The following is a 22,281-nucleotide window of genomic DNA, read 5'->3' as shown; positions in this document are numbered from 1 at the left end:
ACTGGTACCATTTCAGTATGCACTTTTGATTGTTTGGTACCAGTGATTCTTATATTGACCTTTGAAACACAAAATCTTGCTAATAATTAACAGATGCACAGTGTTCACATACACATTTAGGGAATCACCAGCCTGTGGTCCTCACTCAAATGGCTATGTGGCAGGAACTCAATCCTGTGAGGCTTCCACAACCTTCCTACACAATACAAAAGTTCTGGCTTTAAAAGTTCTTTCTGCATTTGTCTGTTCAGCATTGCAAGAACACCTAGTCTCAGAGGATTAGTTCTGCTGGGATCATGGAGAGTTGCATGACTAGGTACCATTCAGATGTTTCAGTCCAAACTGAATTTGATGTCTAAGACATTTCTAGAATAGGTTGTATGCAGTCCTCAGAGGTGTTCAGACAAGTACACCTGGCACAGCTGAAGCATTATCCTAAGACAGCCTCTACAGCACAGAATCATTAAGTCTTCCACTTCAGGCCCAAGCTAGAAGCCCAAGGTCCTCCATCAAGGAACAGGGAGAGTCAGGTCTCCCTAGAAACAAGTGCAGAGGAAAAGTAGTTAAAGCAGTTTCTCAAAGTTTTATCATCTTTGCTTTGCTGTACCCAGTAAACGTCCAAGGCAACAGGGACGCACTGAACCATTTCCATCTACATGTGTTTGTACTTCACAGGTTGTATGTGGCCCTCCTGATTTGAGGTCTGACAAATAGTAAGCAATTTGTGAGTTGATGTTCATCAAACTAAGCCCTACTGGTTAAAAACCAAACAAATAAACAGACAAAATATGATTTCCTGCCTATTTTTAGAACTTGCTTCTGTGTGAACCAGAGCTTCCGCTGGTATCCAAGGTTTTCAAGGTGTCTTCTAGTAAAACCCTGGTCATGCAGAATCCTATGAAGCAGCTGAAAACAGCCTATCCATGGGTTGAATTAGGAGTAGATCCACGCACGTATGTAGATGCCTTATTGTCTCTAAACCCAACCTATGTGCTCAGAGACATAAATACTTGTAAGAACCTGTGCTTCACAGTTCCAGTCTGATTGAATATATGGACAATGTAATTTTCAATAAATAATATAGTCATCACCATGTCTTAAATTATTTCTAAAGGGAAGAGGGAACAGAAGATACCTTTACATATCTTTACCTAAATATTGTTACATTTACTGAACAGTTTGCTGATGAGACCTGAGTAGGTCACTGCTTCTCTGTGAAAATAATAAATACGTAAATAAACAAATAAATAAATAAAAACACAAATTTCTGTGGGAAAAAATATATATTTGCTTCAAGTCTCAGAAGTTAAAATACTTTAATCCACAAAACCCTGCAGAAGAGCAAATCTTGAAATCTGTACTTTACTTTTCCTTTAGCATTTCTATTCAAAATCCCCAGTGAAGTCAGACGTAGAACACATTCCTACAGAAAGTCACACGTTCCATCCCTGTACAGTTCTTTACAGATTTTCCAGTGTGTTAGTCTTGTGTTACTCATCATCTGAGAAGCCCTCACGAACAGAGTGAAGTCAACATTTGTATATGAGGGAAGAAAATAAATGAACTAAAACAAACAAACAAACAAACAAACAAAACACAACATAGTGTTTGTTTTATTTCCCCAACATGTTAGAAAGAGAGAGAAAAAGAGACAGGAAGGGAGGAGGGGAGCAAGGAAAGAAAGAAAGAGGAATGGATATATGGTCAAACAAATAGATTAAAAAATAGGAAATAACAGAGCCTCTAATCCTGTGTGAACTAACTTCACTGGATACAGTTGTCTAGCAAAAAAAGCACAAGTTGTCATGTTACTTAAAATTAGTGAAAATCTGGAGTAACTCTTCAAAATGTATTAAATTGAGTACACATAATTAAGCTTGTAATCTAGGTCATTGTTTTGTATAGCACTCAAATATGCATGAACGCATTTGGTGCATAAATCAGGAAGAATTATGCAAAGCTGAGCAAAAGATCTGGTTCATTTTCCAAGATTACTGTACCTAAAAACACCTCTTCAGCTGCACAAGAAAACCAAATAATACTACCACTGTATTTACTCTGTTCTCTAAATCTCACCAAGACTAATTACAGTGCATATACTGAAAATACATCACCCCAGGCACAGTTATAAAGATATTCAAACCATTTTCTGCATCTTTGATTTGGACTTGGCTTTCAATCTACTGACAAGTCATTTAAGTCCAGCCAAATCATTTAATTAACTGTTCAGATACTACATTGATTACATCATATAAGAAGGGTAGGGTGTATATGCTCTCTCCTGGTCCTGCTTTAATACTTAAAGAGGATATGGAAGAAGAAAACTTGTAATTCTGTGATCATGTGGAGAAGTAGATCATCACAGAGCAGAACAAAGAATTTTATTTAAAGCCTAAAGGTCAGAAATGTCATTGGTCACAGAAAATGATTAAACTGTTAAAAAAGTATGTTATTCAAGTGTTACGTGAGTGCATACAGAGTTTCTGAACCAAACTCATAAACACAATCACTTTTTTCAAATGGAAGGTACACATTGATATCATATCAAAGTATAAACTTTTTTGTAGTACAGCTACCAACCCAATATATTCTGTTAACATGAAAAATATACCTTTTTACAAATTAACAGCAATAAAAACATCACTTGTGATTTAACAGTGATCTTTCAACAGAGAGGGGGCACTGAGAAGGGGCTGCATGTCATTCCCGTGTTGGGCTTTAGAGAATAGATACAGGATCCGAGGAATCTGACAGCCTTCCTATATCACACTATTTGCAGCCCTCACTTACAAGTGCAGTTGTACAGTATATCTCCTTGCTTTACTTCCAAATAATCCAGACCTGAATTAGTATGCTAGAGGTATTTTTTCATGAGGAGATATGATTTTGAAATGAATGTACTTAAATGTAAAATAATCTTCCAACAGACAGACAAACATTTCTCCTTGAGAACACAGTGTTTATGAAACTGCAGGCCCTTTAGTTGCCCTGGAAACTATATTTGTAAAGGGCCTCATTTTATATTGTTCCAGAGGCTTTTAAGATTTGCATCAAAGCTCCAGAAGATGAGAACTGCCAGTATATATTCACAAAAACAAAAGACAAACAAACAAAAAACTTCACTTTAAGGAGGTTGAGTGGTGTGGGATTTTTTGTTTGTTTGTTTGTTTGTTTGTTTGTTTGCTCCTTTTGTGCATGTGTTTCCCTTCGCTAAGGATAAATGATCTTTCAAGAAGCAAAACAAACAATCAATCAAAAGAACTGTAAAGTTATACATCTGTGATGTGTTTACAGAAAGTCAAGAGCAGCATATTTATGATGTTACATTTCTTCATCAGGATTGCTTCAAGAACTTCCAACTAAATAGTAAAAGAAATAAAAGGAACACTAGCTGTTTAAGTACTGTCAACATATCCATTTAGTACTGTTCAATAATGACCCTAAGGCTGCATCCATAAACCTCAGTGAGCTTAGGGCTTACAGTGTAATCTTAAAAAAAAAAAAAAAAATAAGAGGGAGAGAGAGAGAGAGAGAGACCACCTTACAAAAAGCATGAAGTTCATAAAGATAAAGTTAAGAAGGCAGAAAAACTTGAACTTAGTTCTAATACTTAACTGACAAAATGCTCATAATGTTAGGAGCACAGTTAGCTTTATTTTTAGAAAAAATCTTTCAACACTGAAAACCAAACCTTTAGCTACTATTTCATAAATTTCAGTTGTACAAAACACTGTGCAGAAACAGTCATTTTACTTCCTACTCTTTTCTGGACTCAGATACTGCAAAATGGTCTAAAGAAGAATCTTGAAGTTCATTCACAAGCAAACCCACACCTGAAGTCACTAGGTGAAGTGCTTATTCCAGGATAAAGCAGAACACTCTGGTTTTTCTCATTTCTTCATTAATTTCTACTCTTGAAAAGCATAAGGAATAAAAGCTGCACCAAAATGAATTCCTCTTTTGAGAGTCTTGCACAAGCAGGAGTTGCAGACAAGATGCAGAAATATTTATGCTCTATGTAATAAACTAATCCAGAAAAGATGTCAAAAAGAGACATTCCTCTAGTCAGGGAGACACCTAGAGATAAGTAGAGGTGAAATCTGTGAGAAGTCTGTGCAAGAACACTAATGAGGAAAGGAGACAGACAGAATGCAGAAGAGGCCTCTGACCCATTTCCTTTGGGAGGGAAAAACTGAATGAGGAAAGAGAAAAAATAGAAAATAGGCAGCATACTTCTTTCAATAACTTTCAGAATAAATCTGTTCTATCTTTGTGTAGGCACTTGTATCTTTTACATTAGCATTTGCAATATTCAAATAGCAAAAACAAGCACAGTGGAAGTTTCACAAATGACAGCAGATAAGAGAAGGGAAATGGTAATTTTGCATGGTATTTTATATAAAAAAAAATACTCAAATTCCTCACTCTTTTTTTTTGTCTATTCTTTCATTATTTTAATTTGTTCTTTTAAGGTATGCTTCAAGCATGTGCTGCCAAACATAAAGCTACAGGTAAAGGCTGTAACGTGTAAGATTCCTCTAACTCAGAATTCTGTAAAGCAGCTCCTCAAAATTACCATCAGTTAACATGGGGTTAAAGGACAGCTTCCCCTCTTCTTTTTGTTTTAAATAATTACTGACTCACTCAAGCTCTCTCTCAACCTGTCCAGGTACAGAAATCTTATATCTCTTTCACGTCATGCAGCAAAAATAAGCAAAAACCCTCTGCAAGTAAACCAGTGTATTGCCTCTAAAAAGCCTGTGAATATTTCTTTTAAAATGTCAAACAGAAATTAAGATAACTGTTTTAGAAAACAGCGTTTAGGGACCACGCCTTTTTTTTTTCTTTTTTCTTTTTTTCTCTCTCTTTTTTTTTCTTTCCAGATTTCACATTGCTCAGTGTTACATCTACTTGGCAATATCAGAATTAAAATACAATATGCTCTGGCATAAGTCCATTCATACGTATCTCAGCAATATATCTGGGATATATAATTATAATAAATAGCTATTAAAATGTATAAACTATAGATGGTTTCTTCTATAAAGTGATGGAAAATTACTCAAAAACAAAATTGTAGCTTCATTTTGCCCATGAAGAAGTGAAACAATTCCAACTGATATTGGAAAATGTATAGGTGAACAGCTTTATTCTGTAAATTCATTCCATTGCTTTGGGTAGACAAAATTTACCTTTCATCTACATCTTATGCAGCTAATAACAAAGTTACTGAGGCAAATACATTGAAAAAAAGTTTAAGTGGCTCATAAACATGCTCCGTTTAACTCTAACATGAAACACCTCACTCTTTTATGAACATCCTTCTCCAACTCAGAGAGACCAGAGGAAAGTCTCATCTCAGAGTAGTTGAAAAGAAGAAAACATAGCAGTATGGCTTAGCCTAGAGCAAATGGAAACATTTTAAACTATTCCCTGGGGATTTCTGATGCTTAGGATGAAGTCTTGTCTTTATGAAATTCTTGTCCCACACAACTGCAGCTGGAGTCAGGTTTGCAATCTATTCTGACTGACCTCTCAGTTTTGAAAAATTATCTTGGTTCTCTTCTCTAGTCTTTTTTCCTTTTCTTTTGCACATCTAGCAGATGACAAAGGACTGCCTGTTATTTGTGCACTGGTACAGCAAGCAATAAGTTGAGAAGCTAATAAAAGTTGACACTTTAGGCATTTCCTTAACATCAGTGGTAAATAAGAATAAGACAAGCTGAATTTCAGTCTATAATTTGATGTGTAAGGTTCTTGAGCAATCCCTTGTTTGCACTGTGTTAATATTTTTTTCAGTTGCAATGAGAAAAAAAAAAAAGTATTAAACATTTATCTTAAGCAGACAGAGCTTTCCTAAGACATTACAGAAAAAAGAAACTGATTTCAGGATATACAGGTAATGCATTTTAAAGCACTGAATCATTAATTTTCAGAAAGCTGTCTGTTGTCTTCCAGAATTTTCTGCATGACATTTTTGTTTGAATGCATGCAACTTCAGAATTATTCAAGACCTTAAAGATATTGCAAGATGTATTTAAATATATTGTATGTCTACTTCTGCTCTTGACCATGACTGGATGCGTCAGCACTGAGATCCACAGATTATTGCAGGATACCAATTTTGATATCAAAATATATATATATTTGAGCATCTGCCTTGTAACTTAGGTATTTAAAGCCAAATATAGCCAAAGTAATAGCACAAGGTAGAAACTGACTATTCTGTATGAAGAAGAACTAGCTTCTGTCCATTCTGAAAGAAATAACTTATTCAAATAACATATCCACAATAACATTCAAAACCTATTGAATTTCAGTCTCAAAAATACAGCGTCTTCTATAACAGGTATCAGTGACACCATTGTCTCTAACTACTGCAGAAATAACGGGTTCTAGTGATTCACTCTTTTCAGTCCACCATAGCGGATATTAACATAAAATATCTTTATGCAAGCTGAAGCAGTTTTTAAAGTTTTGGGCCATTTCAAGGTGCCTCAAATGGTATTCAAAATCTTCACAAATTCAAAATCTTTAAACAAATTGTATTTGCTACTCGCCACATTTAAAAGTCAATTCCTTCTTTTGGTACCATGTGAAGAACTAGATCCTCTATATTAATGGTTAAAGTGGGGATCCTTGGATTACTTTTAAGGGGTCTTTGCAACATAAGAAAATATACTTGTTGTTCCTTAACAATAATTTCTGTTTGCGAACTGGTTACAAATGTTTGGCACCCATGTTGAAAGATTTTCCAGGATCAGTTTTTTTAGCAGATATACCAAACCAAACCAACCTTTAATTATATCATCTGATTTACTTATTTTCCAGACTTCCTTATTTAAATTAATGCAAATGTGACTAACTATAAAGTGTAAAGTTAGACTGCATTTTACAAAAGATGTTATTAGGGCTAACACTATTCCCACTTAAGTTCATATATCAGTGAAGTCCATACAGCTGTTGTTACAATAGTGAAAAGGACATAAACTGACAGACCACTCAAAAAAAAAAATGTTCTGTCTTCTCTGTTTCACTGGTTTCTTGTTCCTGATCCCAGCCTATTTGTGCCTGCAAAAAAAACCATACATGCACAAACAGGATGAGAGCCCACGTTGCTAGGCTCATTCTAATCTGCATTAGCTCCCTGATCCGTTCAGTGCAGGGTTTCAGCAGTGTTTGTGTGTTGAAAATGGGTGAACAGGGATGTGTATCCATGTCAACAGACTACATTTTCAGTGGTAATGCTAACTTAAACTATGACCTGAGAGTAAAACTGGACCATTGATTGCTACTTTAGAAATCCAGAAATAAATAGCTGGACTTATGATTATTTGTTTAACCTTAATCACTCACCTAGGAGCCTGTTTTCCTACTAGATTCTGTATATCTGCCCTTGAACACTAGAGATTTCTGATTCCTGTTCAGAGGGCTTTACTCAAGCACCACATATCATCACACATCATCATGTCTGCTAATGTTTTCCAGGTTTACTATTCTGGACATAGATGGCAGATGTTATGATAAATTACCAGTTATCACCAGGCTTTGCTAACTCTCTGTTATCTGTCCTTAGATAAGATTGCTTTACACAATGACATTGCATTTAAGAAAAACTAAATAGAGAAACTTATCCAAATTTTCCTTCGAGGATTACTTTCCAGGAAACAGATAAGCCTTGTGCAGTCTTTCCTGCTGTTTTCCTGGATTCCTGATACAGTCTTTCCTCAAAGGAAAGAACTGAAGATGGCTATGAGGCTCAATTTCTGGTTTTGGCTTTTGAAGCTGCCAGTGAGATGGTCTCCTAAACCAGGTTCCACCAGACCTCTGCCTGGTGTTTTGGTTGCCAAAACATCTCCCAGTCTTTCTCAGCTGCAGTGCAGATCTATGTCTCTTGTCACTGTATGATCCACCCAAAAATGAGATTACAACAGAGAAGGTAAAAGGCTGTATTGCTAAAATGATCCTGGCTACTTGATAGAGTTTGCACACTTAGGCAACTAAGCTTGATCAACAGATTCCCAAAAGCATGCCTCAGATGGGACAGTACAGAGCTACACACCTTTACTAATGGCACAGGCACAATTAATCTAAAATGGAGGGAGTGACTCCATAGTACACAAAGCGAATGTACCAGAACATGGTACACCAAAGCTTGTCACCTTCGAGGATCTCCTCTTCTGTATGCAAAGCCTTGTGTTAGTTTCCCTGAGTCAGAGGAGAAAATGTGCTAGCTCGATTTCCTGCTATGTTTGCACACGTTATACTTGTGGCAGAAACATGATGTAGCACTTGTACATGAAGCACCCCACGCAGTAACAATGTGCTTCAGACCCCAAGGACATCAACAGGTTGGTGCAAAGAGTATGCTCTTTCTTCCTGTGTTTAGAATTATGTTTGACTGACACTGACAGTCATATGTTTCTGACAGTTTAATATGAACTAAATTAATCCATAAAGTAGAAGGTGGAACCAATCCTTTGGTTCTTTCCTTGTTAAAAGGAAGTCTAGCATCTGATTATTTATCATCTCAGTAATGTAGCCTTTAAAAAGCATTTCTACATTCTTCACCGTGCTCAGGGAATCATGTGCCAGTCCAGAAATTCACCATTGAAGAGATGATGCATTGACATGAAGCAGTGTATCTTCTGAATGAAGATGAAGAATAGATTAATGATTTAGATTAGATTAATGAATTAGATGAAGTTAACTAGAGACGATTTTTCATATGGTATTCCTTTGCCACATGAAAGTCTTCAAAAGAAGTAAACTCAAAAACTGCTCAGTCTAAACTCTGGTAATACCAAACAACATCACAGCGATATGCCAAAGCCACAGATTGACCTTGATATCTACACTGATCCCAAGAAATTTTCCATAACAAGATTGTTTAACTGATCCTGAAAACAACAGTGAGATCTCCAGATATTAAAGGGAGATATATTTCTGCTGAGAAAAAATAAGTTGACTACTAGGGCTTTCTCTTCTTCAGCTACTCCAAGATAGGTTGCTGCATGTCAGCTTTTAAACCACCAAACACAGCAGTTTCCAGAAGACTTACCCCCCTTTTACTAAAGAAAGAAAGACCCTCAAAATACTTTGCATTCATTGCAATATGCACAGAATGAAATTATACTATTGCCAGTGTCTACTTATATGTAGCACTGCTGTCTTTTGCCAACAAGTCAAAGTCCTTTTTTCTCCCTTGGGACTGATTTAAGCTCAGTGTGATTTTTGCCGCAGCATAAATCACAGTACTTACCCATCATGTTGAAATTCAAACATGGCAGCAAACTGTGTCATACTCTCGATGTAGGTTTTCCTCCCATTCTGTTGTTATACATGTTAATACCATTGATGCAGAGGCCCTATGAACTTTCATTATAATTCCACAAAAGTCATACACGTTACCTTATAAGCAATCTTAATACAGCACTTGTGTTTGCCCACAAACTACGAGAAAAACTTTTAAGTTTGCTACTGAGTTATGTGTTACCAACAGTGATGTTATATAAAAAAAACTTCATGGTTACACCTCAGAAACCGGACTATTGTAATCAATCTGTATTATGCGCTCTGTTAGGCCATCAAAATGCTTTCAAACGGTAAAGAAACTTGAACTTTTACAACCTACATTTGAACTATGACTCTAAAGAAGAAAAGGCCTTTCCCTCATACAGCTTCAGCTTCATTCTTGAACCCCTTAGCTACAATAACAAAAAATATATCCTTATATGTTTCTAGGTTTGTAATAATTCAATAAAATAATTTCATTTAGGAACAGTCCTACAGTAAGTTTACTGTAACACAGTAGTGCATTATATATCAGGTTTAGATTTTTTTTAATTCAAAACCCTACAAAAAAGGGTTTACAACTGTCTTGTACAAAGTAGTTGTAACTATAATTTTTTAGTGTTTGAAATTTTTTACAAGTGGAATGGCAGCAACTATCATACACAAGGGAAAAAACAAACAAAAAAGCAGGAGAGCACATGATATTTTCCTATGATAAGAATTTCTTTGAGAACTGTAAGTAATGTTACATTTACAGAGGATCAGTGACACTAAGTCAACTTCAAAAGACAACTTCAGGGGCATGTAAAACATTTTGTGAGAAGGACAATTTCTCCCTAGCTTAGGTATGATACCTTTTGCGCAAGAGAAGGAAAAATCATCATTAACAGTAACCAAGCTCAATTCTTCAGTATATGATTGTGCCAGAGAATACGGCTTTTGCAAATGGAGATTTAGGGCTAAACTTCATGAGTGTAGACTCACAAACTGACAGGACAGATTAAGTCCTTTTAACAGTCTCTGAGAACAGTGGTCCGAATCTTTGGAAAGACAGGAAAACAGTGACTTTAAACAGATTACTAGTGCATAGATATATTTGCAAAATTAGAGATAGTCTTGATACTCATATTCGGAAAGCACCATACAATGAACTCATACAGTGCCTCAGCAACACTTCTTATGCATGCAGCAGAAAACCTGAGCTTTGCACAGAATAACAAAGGCAATGAAATAGAGCTGAGCTGTCTTAGATTTGCAGCCCTTTTTATTAGGCTGCGAGCCTCAGCCTTCTGTGTGAGAAACAGAGGTGTGGAGATTAACGGTTCTGTCAGTTATGTGTTCCTTAATTACATTTTAAATACTATCTAAAATGATTAACTATACAGTGATAAGATAATGATAATTCCTCATGATATTCCACATTACTATCACACCAACCTGCAAAGAGTTAAGATACCAAATGAAATTTTCAGTATTTTAATTATTTTAAATAACAGCTCCCAGTTTCCTTCACACTTTTCATAGTTTGTCCATTCCCCATTATTAATTTGTTACTTGCTGAAATCAATAAAATCTCTAATCATAAAAATAGATAAATGAAAGCATGAAACCAGTTTTAAATACAGACAAAAATACTACAACTTTGATTTCTCCACACTGCTGAAAACAATATAATTTCACTAATTTATGATAGCACTTTTCTTTCTTCTGCTCTTTATTACTTAAGTTGCAACTTTGGTTTTCTCAAAAGATTTGCTCTTTCATGAATATGGTGATGTGTGAGGGCACTTTGTTGGTATATGATTTGCTTCTGAATTTTCTGGAAACAAGCATAGGTTTTATTTTTAAAGAGGAAGGAACAAAATATTTAGTAATAAAAAGCAGTTATTTAACAATAAGTCATGAAACTGTGCACATGCCACAGCTGAGTAGTTTCTGTGAGCAGCCTCTGCCTTCCTCACCCTATCTGCCCTTAATCTCTCTAACACCCACTCACTGTATCACAACAAAAAATGGACTAAACTCCTTGGTGCAGGGTTTTGTATTTCTCTAACTGCTCTGAGGCACCTAATGTACATCTGCCAGCTGCAGGGGAAAAAAAAAATCAACCGAAAAAAAAACTAGGTGACAAGTCATTAAACCTTCATCTCTAGGTTCAGCCTCCTATGGATGCTTCCTCACATTTTTCTTCAAGACAAGATATGGCATGAATAATCTTGTTCCATGACTCCAAAGCAAGTGAAAGAGTCCAACTAACATAATCAAAATGCTATCATTCATATACGCTATTTAAATCCTTATCACAATGTCAAACAATATATATAAAACCAGCTGTGAAGTCAGCATGCCTTTTGCCATGAATGTGGTCAAGGTTGCCCGTAATACTTCATATGTGATTAATATTCTACTTTTATATATATATATATGCATATATATATATATGTTATCCATTATTACATTTCCCTTAGGTAATCAGAAGGACAGATTGGCAGACTGGAATCTTCAATTTGGGTAAAATCCAGCCACTGACTGGAAAGATGAAGCTCGGGCTCTGCCATGTTGCCCCTCCAACTTCCTTTGCCTTCCTACACTTGTGTTGCTCCTCTCCTCTCACTTCTCCACATTCCTGTGTCTCAGCTCTGATGTGACATGGTGGCAAGTGCTAGAAGAAATGAGCCTGTGATCTACACAGACCATCAGGAGACAACACTACGCTGTCAGAAAACTATCACACTTGAAGTAAATGTGCTTTATGGTGTAGACCTCATAACAAACTACTCCTGCAATGAGCTGAGCTATTGATTATAATATGCTGAAGTGTTTGTACATTTATATGAATGCAAATTTTAAGCATGCCATGGGACCCACTCAGGGTCTGATTCAGCACTACTGAAGTCAGTGAGGCTTTTGGAATTCAAAGATTTGCATATAGAGACTCATCCCAAAACCTGCTTCAGAATATAATGTATGTCCATTTTTTAATAGCTTGAAACACCATGAAGCACCTGGTCTTGCTAACAATTTGCCAGTTAAGCTTCAATGGATGTTACTAGATCTGCATTTTTCAAACCTCAGGTTAAATGACATTTAAATTCATTCCCTGCCTGAACTATCCAAAAATCAAAAGCTCCTTGGCCACGGCACCAAGCCTGTCAGAGTTTAAGAAGGGTTTGGACTATGTTCTTAGTCATATGGTCCGAATTTTGAGTAGACCTGTGCCGTGCCAGGAGTTGGACTCAATGAACCTTGTGGGTCCCTTCCAACGCAGGATGTTCCATGATTCTCTGACTCCTTTAAGAGAAAACTGGTCTCAGTGGCTGGTGCTGGTCCTTCCGCCCTTTGGATACAGTTCATTCCAATTCAACAATTGAAATTCACCCTTTCATTTAAGTTTGGGGGCTGGGAGAAAAAGCACATAGATTCACACTGGTGCAGCTCTGCGTAGAGCAATCCTGTCTCCTTGACAGGCTGACTGCATGCAGTGTCTTTGTGCACCAGGATGTTCAGGATAAAATCCAATGATAGTAAGAAGATTCAGACTGAGAGACAGCATCCATTCTACCCTTCACAAAATAGACTAGGCTACAGTCAGACTGGGGAAATAAAATTCAGATGATGTGGCTTTTACAAGGCTTTATTTTTCTCAATTTTAAAATTGTTCTTTGGAAAAGAAAGAACAACTTTTATATAAGAGAAGGGTCCCTTCTACACACAGGGTTAGTCTTCAAATCAGAAGACATTTTGCTTGCAAACATGCAACATATCAACATACATTTCTGTGCAATGGAAGTTCACAGACCAGTTATTTCCCTTGACTCAGAGCAGGTTTTTGCCTCCTGTTATCAGCAAAGCATACTTGTTCAGGGAACCGCACACAAATTACTGAAATTACTTTGGCCGGGGGGAGAGGATGCTGAAGAAGAAATGTACATGCGTTACATCAGCTGCTAGTCAAATGATTCTATGTATTTCTAAGCCAGTGACTTGCCTGTTGAATAACTGAATTAAACTAGTGTGAAGAAAGACAGCAAATTTCCTCTCCTTAAAATTGTTCATCTTCAAGCCCTTGGTCAGATATCTTAGTGACATTATTGTCAGCTTCTTTACATTGTTCATCTAGAACAGCCACACTGAGCTTTACTTGGCATCAAGTAAAATATGTCTCTGTGTCACGGCAGACAGGACAGCCTGGAATCCCACAAGAACTAATTGGTACTCTAGCAAAAAGAGCTATCTCCAGCCCTACCTGAAGAGAGATATTCTAACATTTTTAGTATCCTTTTGGATGCTTTTAGAGAAGGCTCCTCTTAGTGTTCTGCATTTCACCAGCTCTCCCTTTCGTGGAAACTCTAAATCACGCATTTAAAAATAGACCATCAGATTATCTGGGTAAATCATAAAGCTCAGCTTATCTCTCTCTTCCCCTTCAAAATATACAATTTATTTTGTCTACCAGCTCAGCAGCATGAAGCCATGAATAATCTTGTATGTCTCAGTATCCCAGTCTTTTAATTGTCCTTATATATGTCCAGTATGCGTATGTATGTCACTATGGGGCATGTGTGCATGTAAGGAGGGAGAAGAAATTTACACTTCTGGGCACAAAGGTGTACAAGTCTGCTTATGTTTATGCCTGCACCAACTGTGTGTCTTCGCATCACAGCACAGCCTTACAAGGCCATGGAGAAAAATGCCAGAATTCATCAGAAGCAATGTACTAAGTACTTAAATTATTCATTAAATTGTTAGTTAACACCAGTTTAGACCCCAGAACCCATGTGCTTCCCCTGAGGGCAAACACGATTGATGCGATACCAGGGCGGACACAAAAATTCTATATTCCTCTTTCCCAGTGGTTTACAGGCACTATATAATGGAGCCTGAAGCAGCAAATCCTGACTCCCAGCCCTAGTGTTTCCCATACACTCATCCCCTCATCCTCCTCCTTCTGCCAGTGTGGCCCATCAGGCCTTGAGAGCCGGAGAAAGCCCTGCAGGGCTATAAATAGCTATTTGGGGGAGGGGGAGGAGTGCAGCAGCACGTTTCCAACGATGCTTGCTGCAGAGGGAGGTTTTGCTGGATTAATGCAGAGAGGAAAAGGAACTGCTAGGAAGTTCACTGGCATACTAGGTAATGCCTGTGGAGAGGGGGCAGCAAATGCCATGGGGAAACTTACGTGGGAATGCCCTGCTCCCTGGGAGAGCAACGAGGTGGGCTTCCCCTTTGAGTTTTTCTGCAGAGCCTTCCTGAGATGGGCTATGGGCATGAAGGGTCCAAGGCTGAGACAGACAGCAAGAATACGAATCAACACAAAGCATTGTTAGTACACGCAGCTTATTGTCTATGCCAAATTCGTACTGAGTCAAGCGGTTTTATACGTGCTGGATTTGCACTGACTGTGCATCCGGTGCCCCTGGACCTTCCCCAGCGTGGAAACGCTTGGATGGCTCCCCTTCCTTAAGGCTCCCGTTTACCTTCAAGCGACAAAGCCGAGAGTCCTGTTCCCCCGGGAGTCACCCTATCCCCCCGGCCTCCCGGAAACTTTTGGGAACTACAGGCACCGCCGATGCCGAGCTGCGTACGCCCCCCTTCCCCGCCAGGGACACGCCGGGCGCTGCCGCCGCCCCGGCTGGCCGTGCCGGGAGGGCACCGCGGAGGTCACCGTGCTGCTCCGCGCCTCCCCTCCCGCCCGCCGGGCACGCACCACGCGGCTGGGCTGTGCTGCAGTGCCCGGCCCGGCCCGGCCTCTCTCACCGTCCTCCAGAGCCGCTGCCTCTTGGTGCTGACGGAGGTGGCGGTGACGATGAGGTGGGAGACGGATACCACCAGCCCGAAGACGATAGCCAGCAGGGTCCGGACGGGTAGCAGGGAGTACGAGACGAAGGTGACCAGCATGAGCTGCCACATGCCCTGCTCGGGGGCGCTGGGGGGCTCCATGCCATAGGCGCCGAGTGAGAAGGGGCAGCAGAGGAAGGAGAAGGTGAAGCTGAAGAGCAAGGTGAGTTTGACGATCTGCTGCAGCTGGGTGACCTGCAGGTACTTGACATTGGTGACGATGAAGAGGGAGAGGAAGATGATGCAGTGCACCGGGTGCGAGCCTTTGGAGATGGTCAGGCTGGGTCCGGAGAGCAGCTCCACAAGGGCCAGGCTGGCCGTGAGCACGATGAGGACGGCCAGCGCCTTGAGGGTAGACGTCTGCTCCAGCTTCAGGTTATAGCTCTGGAAGAGAGCCTCCAGCTCCTTGCAGTCGAACTCGTCCTCGCAGGCGATGGCATCCAGCAGCAGCAAGGGAGGGGGGTCCCCCAGCCCGGCTCCCGCTCCCGCCGCCGCGGCAGCAGGCGGGGAGCAGCAGCAGTGGCAGCACTTCTTCCTCTTGGTCTTGACTTTCTGAAACGGTATTTCCTCCATATCAGTGCCATTCATAAACACCCGTGAAAAATGCTCCTCCTGGCGTCCCTGGCTGCCGCTCCTCCGCCTCGCTGCTCATAAAAGAGAGGGGGGCCGCGAGCAAGAGCCGCGGCCGCACGCCCGCCGGCGGCCCCCGCCGCCGCAGCTTCGCGGACGCGGGCACCGGGCACCGGGCACAGCCCGCCTGCCTGCCGCCGTCCGCAACCGGCGGCGCCTGCAAACGCCCCCCTCCGCTGCCACCGAGAAGCCGAGGGTGGCTGGGACGGCGGGAGGAGAGCCTCACTCGTGTCAATACGACAACCTTCCTGCCTGCTGTCTCTCTCTCTCTCTCTCCCCCTCCACCCTCCTCCTCATCCACCACCTCCTCTTTCCTCCCCTGGTGTTCCAGGGATGTTAATCTCCTAATGACACAAAAATACCATCCAAAGGTTTGAAATCAAGCAGGGGGAGGGGTGGCAGAGGGGGGGAAGGGCAGAGGGTGCGTGGAATAATCAACAGGCGGGTCTCCCTTTAGATACAGCTACGTGGAGGAGCAAGAGCTGCGGAGAGTGGGTGCTAAACGGGCTCCCGGGGGTGGGCAACACTAAAAAAAAAAAAAAAAAAAATGCGGATTAAAAATGAAGCCCAGCCTTGTAGACCGGGCTAAACGCTGGAAAAGTGGGGCAGCGGTGCCGGAGAGAAAGCAGAAGGCAGGAGGGAAAGGCAGGGCGATCCCCTTCGCACGTCCGAGAGCATCTCACAGGAGCTGGGGAGCGAGAGGCGCCTGCGCGCCGCTCGCCTGGGAAGCCGGGCACGGTCCCCGCCGGGCACCCGCGGCAGGGAAGCTGCGGAGGGACCGCCCGCGCCCTGCGCAGCGCCGAGCACCCGCACCCGCGGGGCGCTGAGCCTTGGAGCTGCGGCTTGCTGTCTTACGGCCTCGTGTTTCCCGCCCACCTTCACATCTACTGAAATACGTGCAAATATAGAAAATCGATCGACAAAAATAGAAATATGCACGAATATATAAAAATATATTAGATATAAATATATAAATATATTGGATATAAATATACTAGATAAAAAGATGGGTGAGTCCTTCTTCCTGTGAGAAATGAATACTTATCTGCCTGAATAAACATGCTGATTTTATGATTTTTGCCTCCTAGACTCTGAAATACTTGGAAAAGTGCAGTGAATAATAAAATTTTCAAGAAAGCACATTTCTGTGAGCACTTTTGCCTGTCTGGAAGTACAAATCAGTCAGTGGTTGTTGAGGGCTACTCTTGTGACAGGAGTTAATTATCATCCTGCACAGAATTGCACTCTGTGCTTCATCAAGAACTTGAGCTGTGAATCTGTATGTTGTTTTGAAAAAAACCTTCAGTGCTGCCTATAACACCACTACCATATATCACTGTTAGCAAATTGCCAGCAAAGAATATCATTGCATCTAATTTGGGGATCAAGAGGCTGACTCCATGGTCATCAAAGACTGGAGAAAGGATTCCAATGTTTGTGTTGGCTTTGGATTAAGCATTTCTAAGAAACAGGGTAAGGAAAACATCAAAATTGAAAATTTCTATAGATGATTAACATATGGCTTTTCCAAGGTACTGTAGGAATACTTTCTAGAACCGAAGCAGAATCCTACCATCACAGATACGTTGAAGTTCTAATTGCTGGGTCTGTGTCAGTAGTGTCATATTCTGGTTCCTGATTTAAGCCAAAGAGCCTTAAGATCAACAGTATACAGATTTCTTTAAGATTTGTTACAGCTATGAAGGTTGATGATATTTTATTTCTGGAAAGTAAAGTAACATTAAATAATATCTCTGATACATGAGATAAATTAAAATAGTTTTTACACTATTATTTTAGTATTTTGTGTTAGTCTGAGCCTTCCAGACTCAGTATTCAGTTGTTCTTTTGAAACTGTATAGACCTCACCAGGAAAAGGGGACAAATCAACATTGCTGGAGTTCATGTGTTACAGATTAAAAATATTTCACGTTTGGGGCAGTGATTGTCATTTTGTGCTCATGCAACACTGCTCAAGATAGTTTCACACTGTGAATTATTCCCTTAAGCTCTGCAGAACAGGGGAAAAAAAAATGCTAGTATTTATATTTCTGTAACTCACTTCAAGAAGAAAGTAAAGGGACCGGGTTTCCTGGCCTAAATGCTGGAGACAGGAAGAGATGTTTAACTGAAATGAAATGTAAAAAATAAAGCTTTCTTTGTTTTGCAGTGTCTCCAGTGCGTTTGGAAAGTTACTAAAATATATTTCTTTCTTCATTTTGATGCATAAATTCACTTCAGTCACACATGTATTATTAGGCAGATACTGTTATCTTTTCACCTGTCCTCTAGTTCCTTCTGAACTCATGTATCCCAAGGGATAAATGGTATTTTACATCTTACACTGCATTAGAGGTGGCACCTAGCTGCCCAGCCCAAGGAACTGAAAGAGTTGCCATGCTTTCTTCTGGTTCTCAGCTTGCTGTTGGGAAAACAGAAAAAAGGAGTAATTCCCTACAAGGCACAATGTGATTTAGATTAGTTTCGTGCTTATTACAACCTCAGATTGGGTTAGTTAGTACATACATCAAGAAGAGAAGGCTCATATGTATGAGATATACATATCTCCATTCTTATTAGGTCAGGGGGAAGCAGTGAACTGTTGAAGATTTGTCTACCTTAGATATTGCAGGAATATGGAAATGTCACACAGTGATTAATTAAACTCTTTCATCCTTTATACGATGTTTCACATCACAGGGCAAATACTTCACCTTACCCTGCATAGTGAAGAACCATTTTTTTTTTACCACCTTATGGCACAAATATAAAGAAGGAACCTTGGAACCTGTGTCTGAAACAAGAATATAATTACAGCAAATAACCACCTATAAAACTGCTGGAGTGCACTTGACACAGTGCTACGTTTTCCAACTAAACTTATCTGCTGCAGATAACAGTAGCCTGGTTCAGGTTTTGTGAACTATGAACAACACTTTTTGGGCTATACTGCACTTCTAGTTCATTTCTAAGGATGATATGTAGTTGGTTTTGATACATAATGCCCTCAAAGTTCAGGATATTGGCCAGATCCAAGCCAGCTCTTCCTGTTGAACATCCTTGTATTTGTAACCAGAGACCACAATGTAGTATTGACAGGAAAGGGTGATTAAAGCCCAGATTTATCACCTCTTGCATTGCAAAACCTATCTGTTCAGCTTTTTCCTGAGAAGCAAGCTGACTTGGTTATTTGAGTCAATGGAAGTAGAAATCTTTTCTTCATGGAGATTGGGCAGTGAATGGATCTAGATCAGACTGAGCAGAAGTCTCTATGTTTCGCTGGAGCTTAGGAGCAGTCTTGAATTAAAGGGCTGCTCAGAATTTCAGAATGTCTATTTTTATTTATTTTGTACATGTAGCTTATCCATTTAATAATGATTTTTTTTTCACTGTCTATTCTGTTTTACTTTATTAAACCTTGTGCTTTTTTTTTTCTTTTTTTTTCTTTTTTTTTTTTTTTTTTCTTCTCACATCCCACAGTTTCAGGCAGTCACTGCTTGATGCATTGGCTGGAGGTCATCTTTGGAAGCAATATTTTTTATAGACCTAGAGCTTTTCAGATTCATGGCAAGTTTAGAATTAAGGTCAATGTTTAGCATCATTAGAATTTTTGTCTTGTGTTAATTTTTGTCTGTATAAGGATTGCAAAGATCTTCATCTTTTATCCACAGTTAGTACTGCCTACTTGTAATAGAATGGCATGATCTATCATCTAAGGCAGGGATATATACATATATATATATTTTCTTTCTCATCCCCTCTGACAGTAAAAGTAAGGACTCTGCATAAAGCTATAGAGAAATTTCTGCAGACTCATTCTAGCAGGCACAGCTTGTTAATGCCACCACAAAAACAGAGAGATGTGCCTAGCAAGAGAAAAGCAGTGATATGGGCAGGACAGAAGAGGTCCTGCAGAAAATGGTAGGAAAGGCCAGGCTTAAATGTGGAGATTCAACATAGTTTTTTCCTCCTCTCATGGATTTTTGAAATATATTGATTGCTCTTTCTAGATTTTGAGGAAAGTTTGGGAAAAAACAAGTGAAAGTTTATTTTTCCAAATCATTAAGAGATTTTTTTTTTTTGAATCAGCATCCCCACTCTCATTCCAAATTCAAGAAATATAGACTAGATTTCCATATGGCTACTGAAATACTGTTTGAATGGATTTCATGAGCATCATAATAACTATTCCTTTTTTTTTTTATGATTTTAAAGTTTGATTTCCTTTTTATGCATTCTGATGGAAAACAAATGAACCAGGTATTTCTGATACATACCACTTCTACAGATACACACCACTTCTACAGATACACAACTTGAGCTGCAAGTTTGAATTTATATCAATAGAGTGTTTCTACCATAGAGTTGAAATATACTTTCCCCAGTGACAATAAGTGAAAAACTTAAAATGCCTACATGTTTCGCATTTAGGAAACAGTGCTCGACCCGAACAGCGTACTCCAAATAAATTACTGTTTTAAATGTTTCATTCTGTGCTTCTTTATAAAAGAATTCATTTTAAGAGACAAACAATTACATTCAAGGATAAATTTAGGGTATAACACTAATCTCTCAAGGACAAACTTGTATCTTAGCTTCTGCCCAGGTCTAAAATCAGCACCTTTGCTCACTCGATTTCCTTTGGACCAGCCAGGGTTTTTGCACTCAAACTATTTTATTCACAATTTTATCTGAAGTCTAGTTAATTGTTCCAATTTTCCAAATTTTGGAATTTTTCCAAAATTCTAATTGTCTATTGGAAACAAAAATAAATAAATAAATAAAATCAGATGAGAAGAGAATTACACTAAGGGCTTGATCTCAAGTCATTTGTCAGATAGGACTGCTGGTGAAATAATTAGGTGATTTAGCTGAAAATAATAGGGTTAAAGTGGCTAATTTACCAGCAGAAAATGGGGATGAGTTTTCTGCAGTCCTCTGCTGAGCAGAGAGTACAGGCATTAAGACCATTTGAGTCCTTTACCTCTCTCTTCTATTCTAGGCCTTCCAGGATGCATGAGACTTCTGTGACCTACTGAACTTCTATATTAATACTAATGATTCTTTCCAGTGAGCAAGCAACATGCTTTTCAGCCAGCATGGATTTATAGCAGGTCAGCTGGATCTTTCCATCTTGTGACAACTCATTCATTTCCTCTGTCTGTACTGCATCAACTCTGATTTATCTATTCTTCATCTAAAATTAGAGCCACCCAAAGACTATTATATAGCAAAAAAATCAGGAACGAGGGTTGGTGCATTTTGATGAGGAATTCCTTGACAGTTTCTTTCATGGTATCTAGTAAACCACAGTTCTTACGAGCTTCTCCAAATACCACACTCCATCTGGCCATGCTTCTGTCTTGCTGCTCCCCACTGCATCCTCCCTGTTACCTCAGGGAAATTTTGGGATTTTTACTTCATGAACATCTGGATGGCAACAGCACGGAAATAACATAGGAAAGGTTTCAAGGCTTCTTCAAAACAGTTGCTGCATACTCTGCTGAGATGTATACAACAGTGATATATACTGATTAAAAAATGCTAAGAGTAAAATGAGAAATCATAAAGCATCTTGCAAGATCTACACAGCACACACACCACATCCTTTCATCATTTCATTTTATATGTGTAAGTTAGACCTTAGTCTTTTTCAGTGGAGAACAGAAAGCAAGAGGGTATGATGAAGCTACTCTCAGTTGGCTATGTATATTCTGGTACACCTCTGTGGTCCAATGCAACTCTATGCAGAGGTGCCAGATAAATTACTGAAAACCATGCAGCTGCCTGTTACTTTGCCTTGCATTTGTGTCAGAGCTTACCAGCTAAAGGTTCATACTATATTAGTGCAGTTGTGCAGTAACCAGGTCTGAAGACAGCTTATTCAGGGCTGAGTTGGGATCTTTGAACTGCAGTCTGGAAACTAGAAATATCACACTATCCTGCAACAGCCGGTGACTTTTTCCCTACTTTCCTTTCAGTAAGGCAGATATTTCAACACACTGGTATCTTCAGAACCTGATTTTCATCCAAGACCAGTACGCAGAAGAGAGGAGAGGCTAACTCAACCCTCCTCACCTAATGACTTAGTACTTGTCCATGCAATAGAACAATGAAGATTTTCCCAGCTAGATAGCAGAACTGGAAACAGTTTCTATCATGGAGGTAATCTTGTCAATCAATACATCCTTAAAAATCCCTGAGAGGTGAAATCATACCCATTAAAATTAATTCCACCCAGGATAAAGTATTTTTAATTCTCCTTGTTTTCATGTTAGGCATTCCATTCTCTTTTAGGAGTTCTGCAAATGGCTAACATCAGGATTCTGGCAGTGTGTGACAATATTATATGTCTCTGATTCTGTTCCATAAAATCAAGGGAAGTTGTGACACTGCAGCTGTAAGTGTGTAAGGACAAGCATTTTTCTTGGTGTAACCCTTTGAATCTTTAAAAGGAAAAGACAAGATGTAAGCAAAAACAAAGACAAGAATTATAGCTGAATTCTGCAGTTCATTGCTAGC

General features: G+C 39.4%; 1 protein-coding gene across 2 annotated transcripts in view; it reads right to left on the bottom strand.

Annotated features, from left to right (window-relative positions):
• Positions 1–18,050, bottom strand: part of ADCY1 (adenylate cyclase 1) — a 175,889-nt gene extending 157,839 nt beyond the window's left edge. For both annotated transcript variants that reach the window (XM_083823552.1, XM_083823553.1), the window contains exon 1: positions 15,049–18,050. In XM_083823552.1, coding sequence (XP_083679678.1) covers positions 15,049–15,717 — 669 coding nt within the window. In that variant the 5' untranslated portion in view covers positions 15,718–18,050. The remainder of the gene's footprint in view (positions 1–15,048) is intronic.
• Between the last annotated feature and the right edge of the window lie 4,231 nt (positions 18,051–22,281).

The sequence above is a fragment of the Anser anser genome (assembly GCF_964211835.1).
Source record: "Anser anser genome assembly, chromosome: 2".
Classification (NCBI taxonomy): domain Eukaryota; kingdom Metazoa; phylum Chordata; class Aves; order Anseriformes; family Anatidae; genus Anser; species Anser anser.
This window is presented reverse-complemented; position numbering and strand designations above follow the sequence as displayed.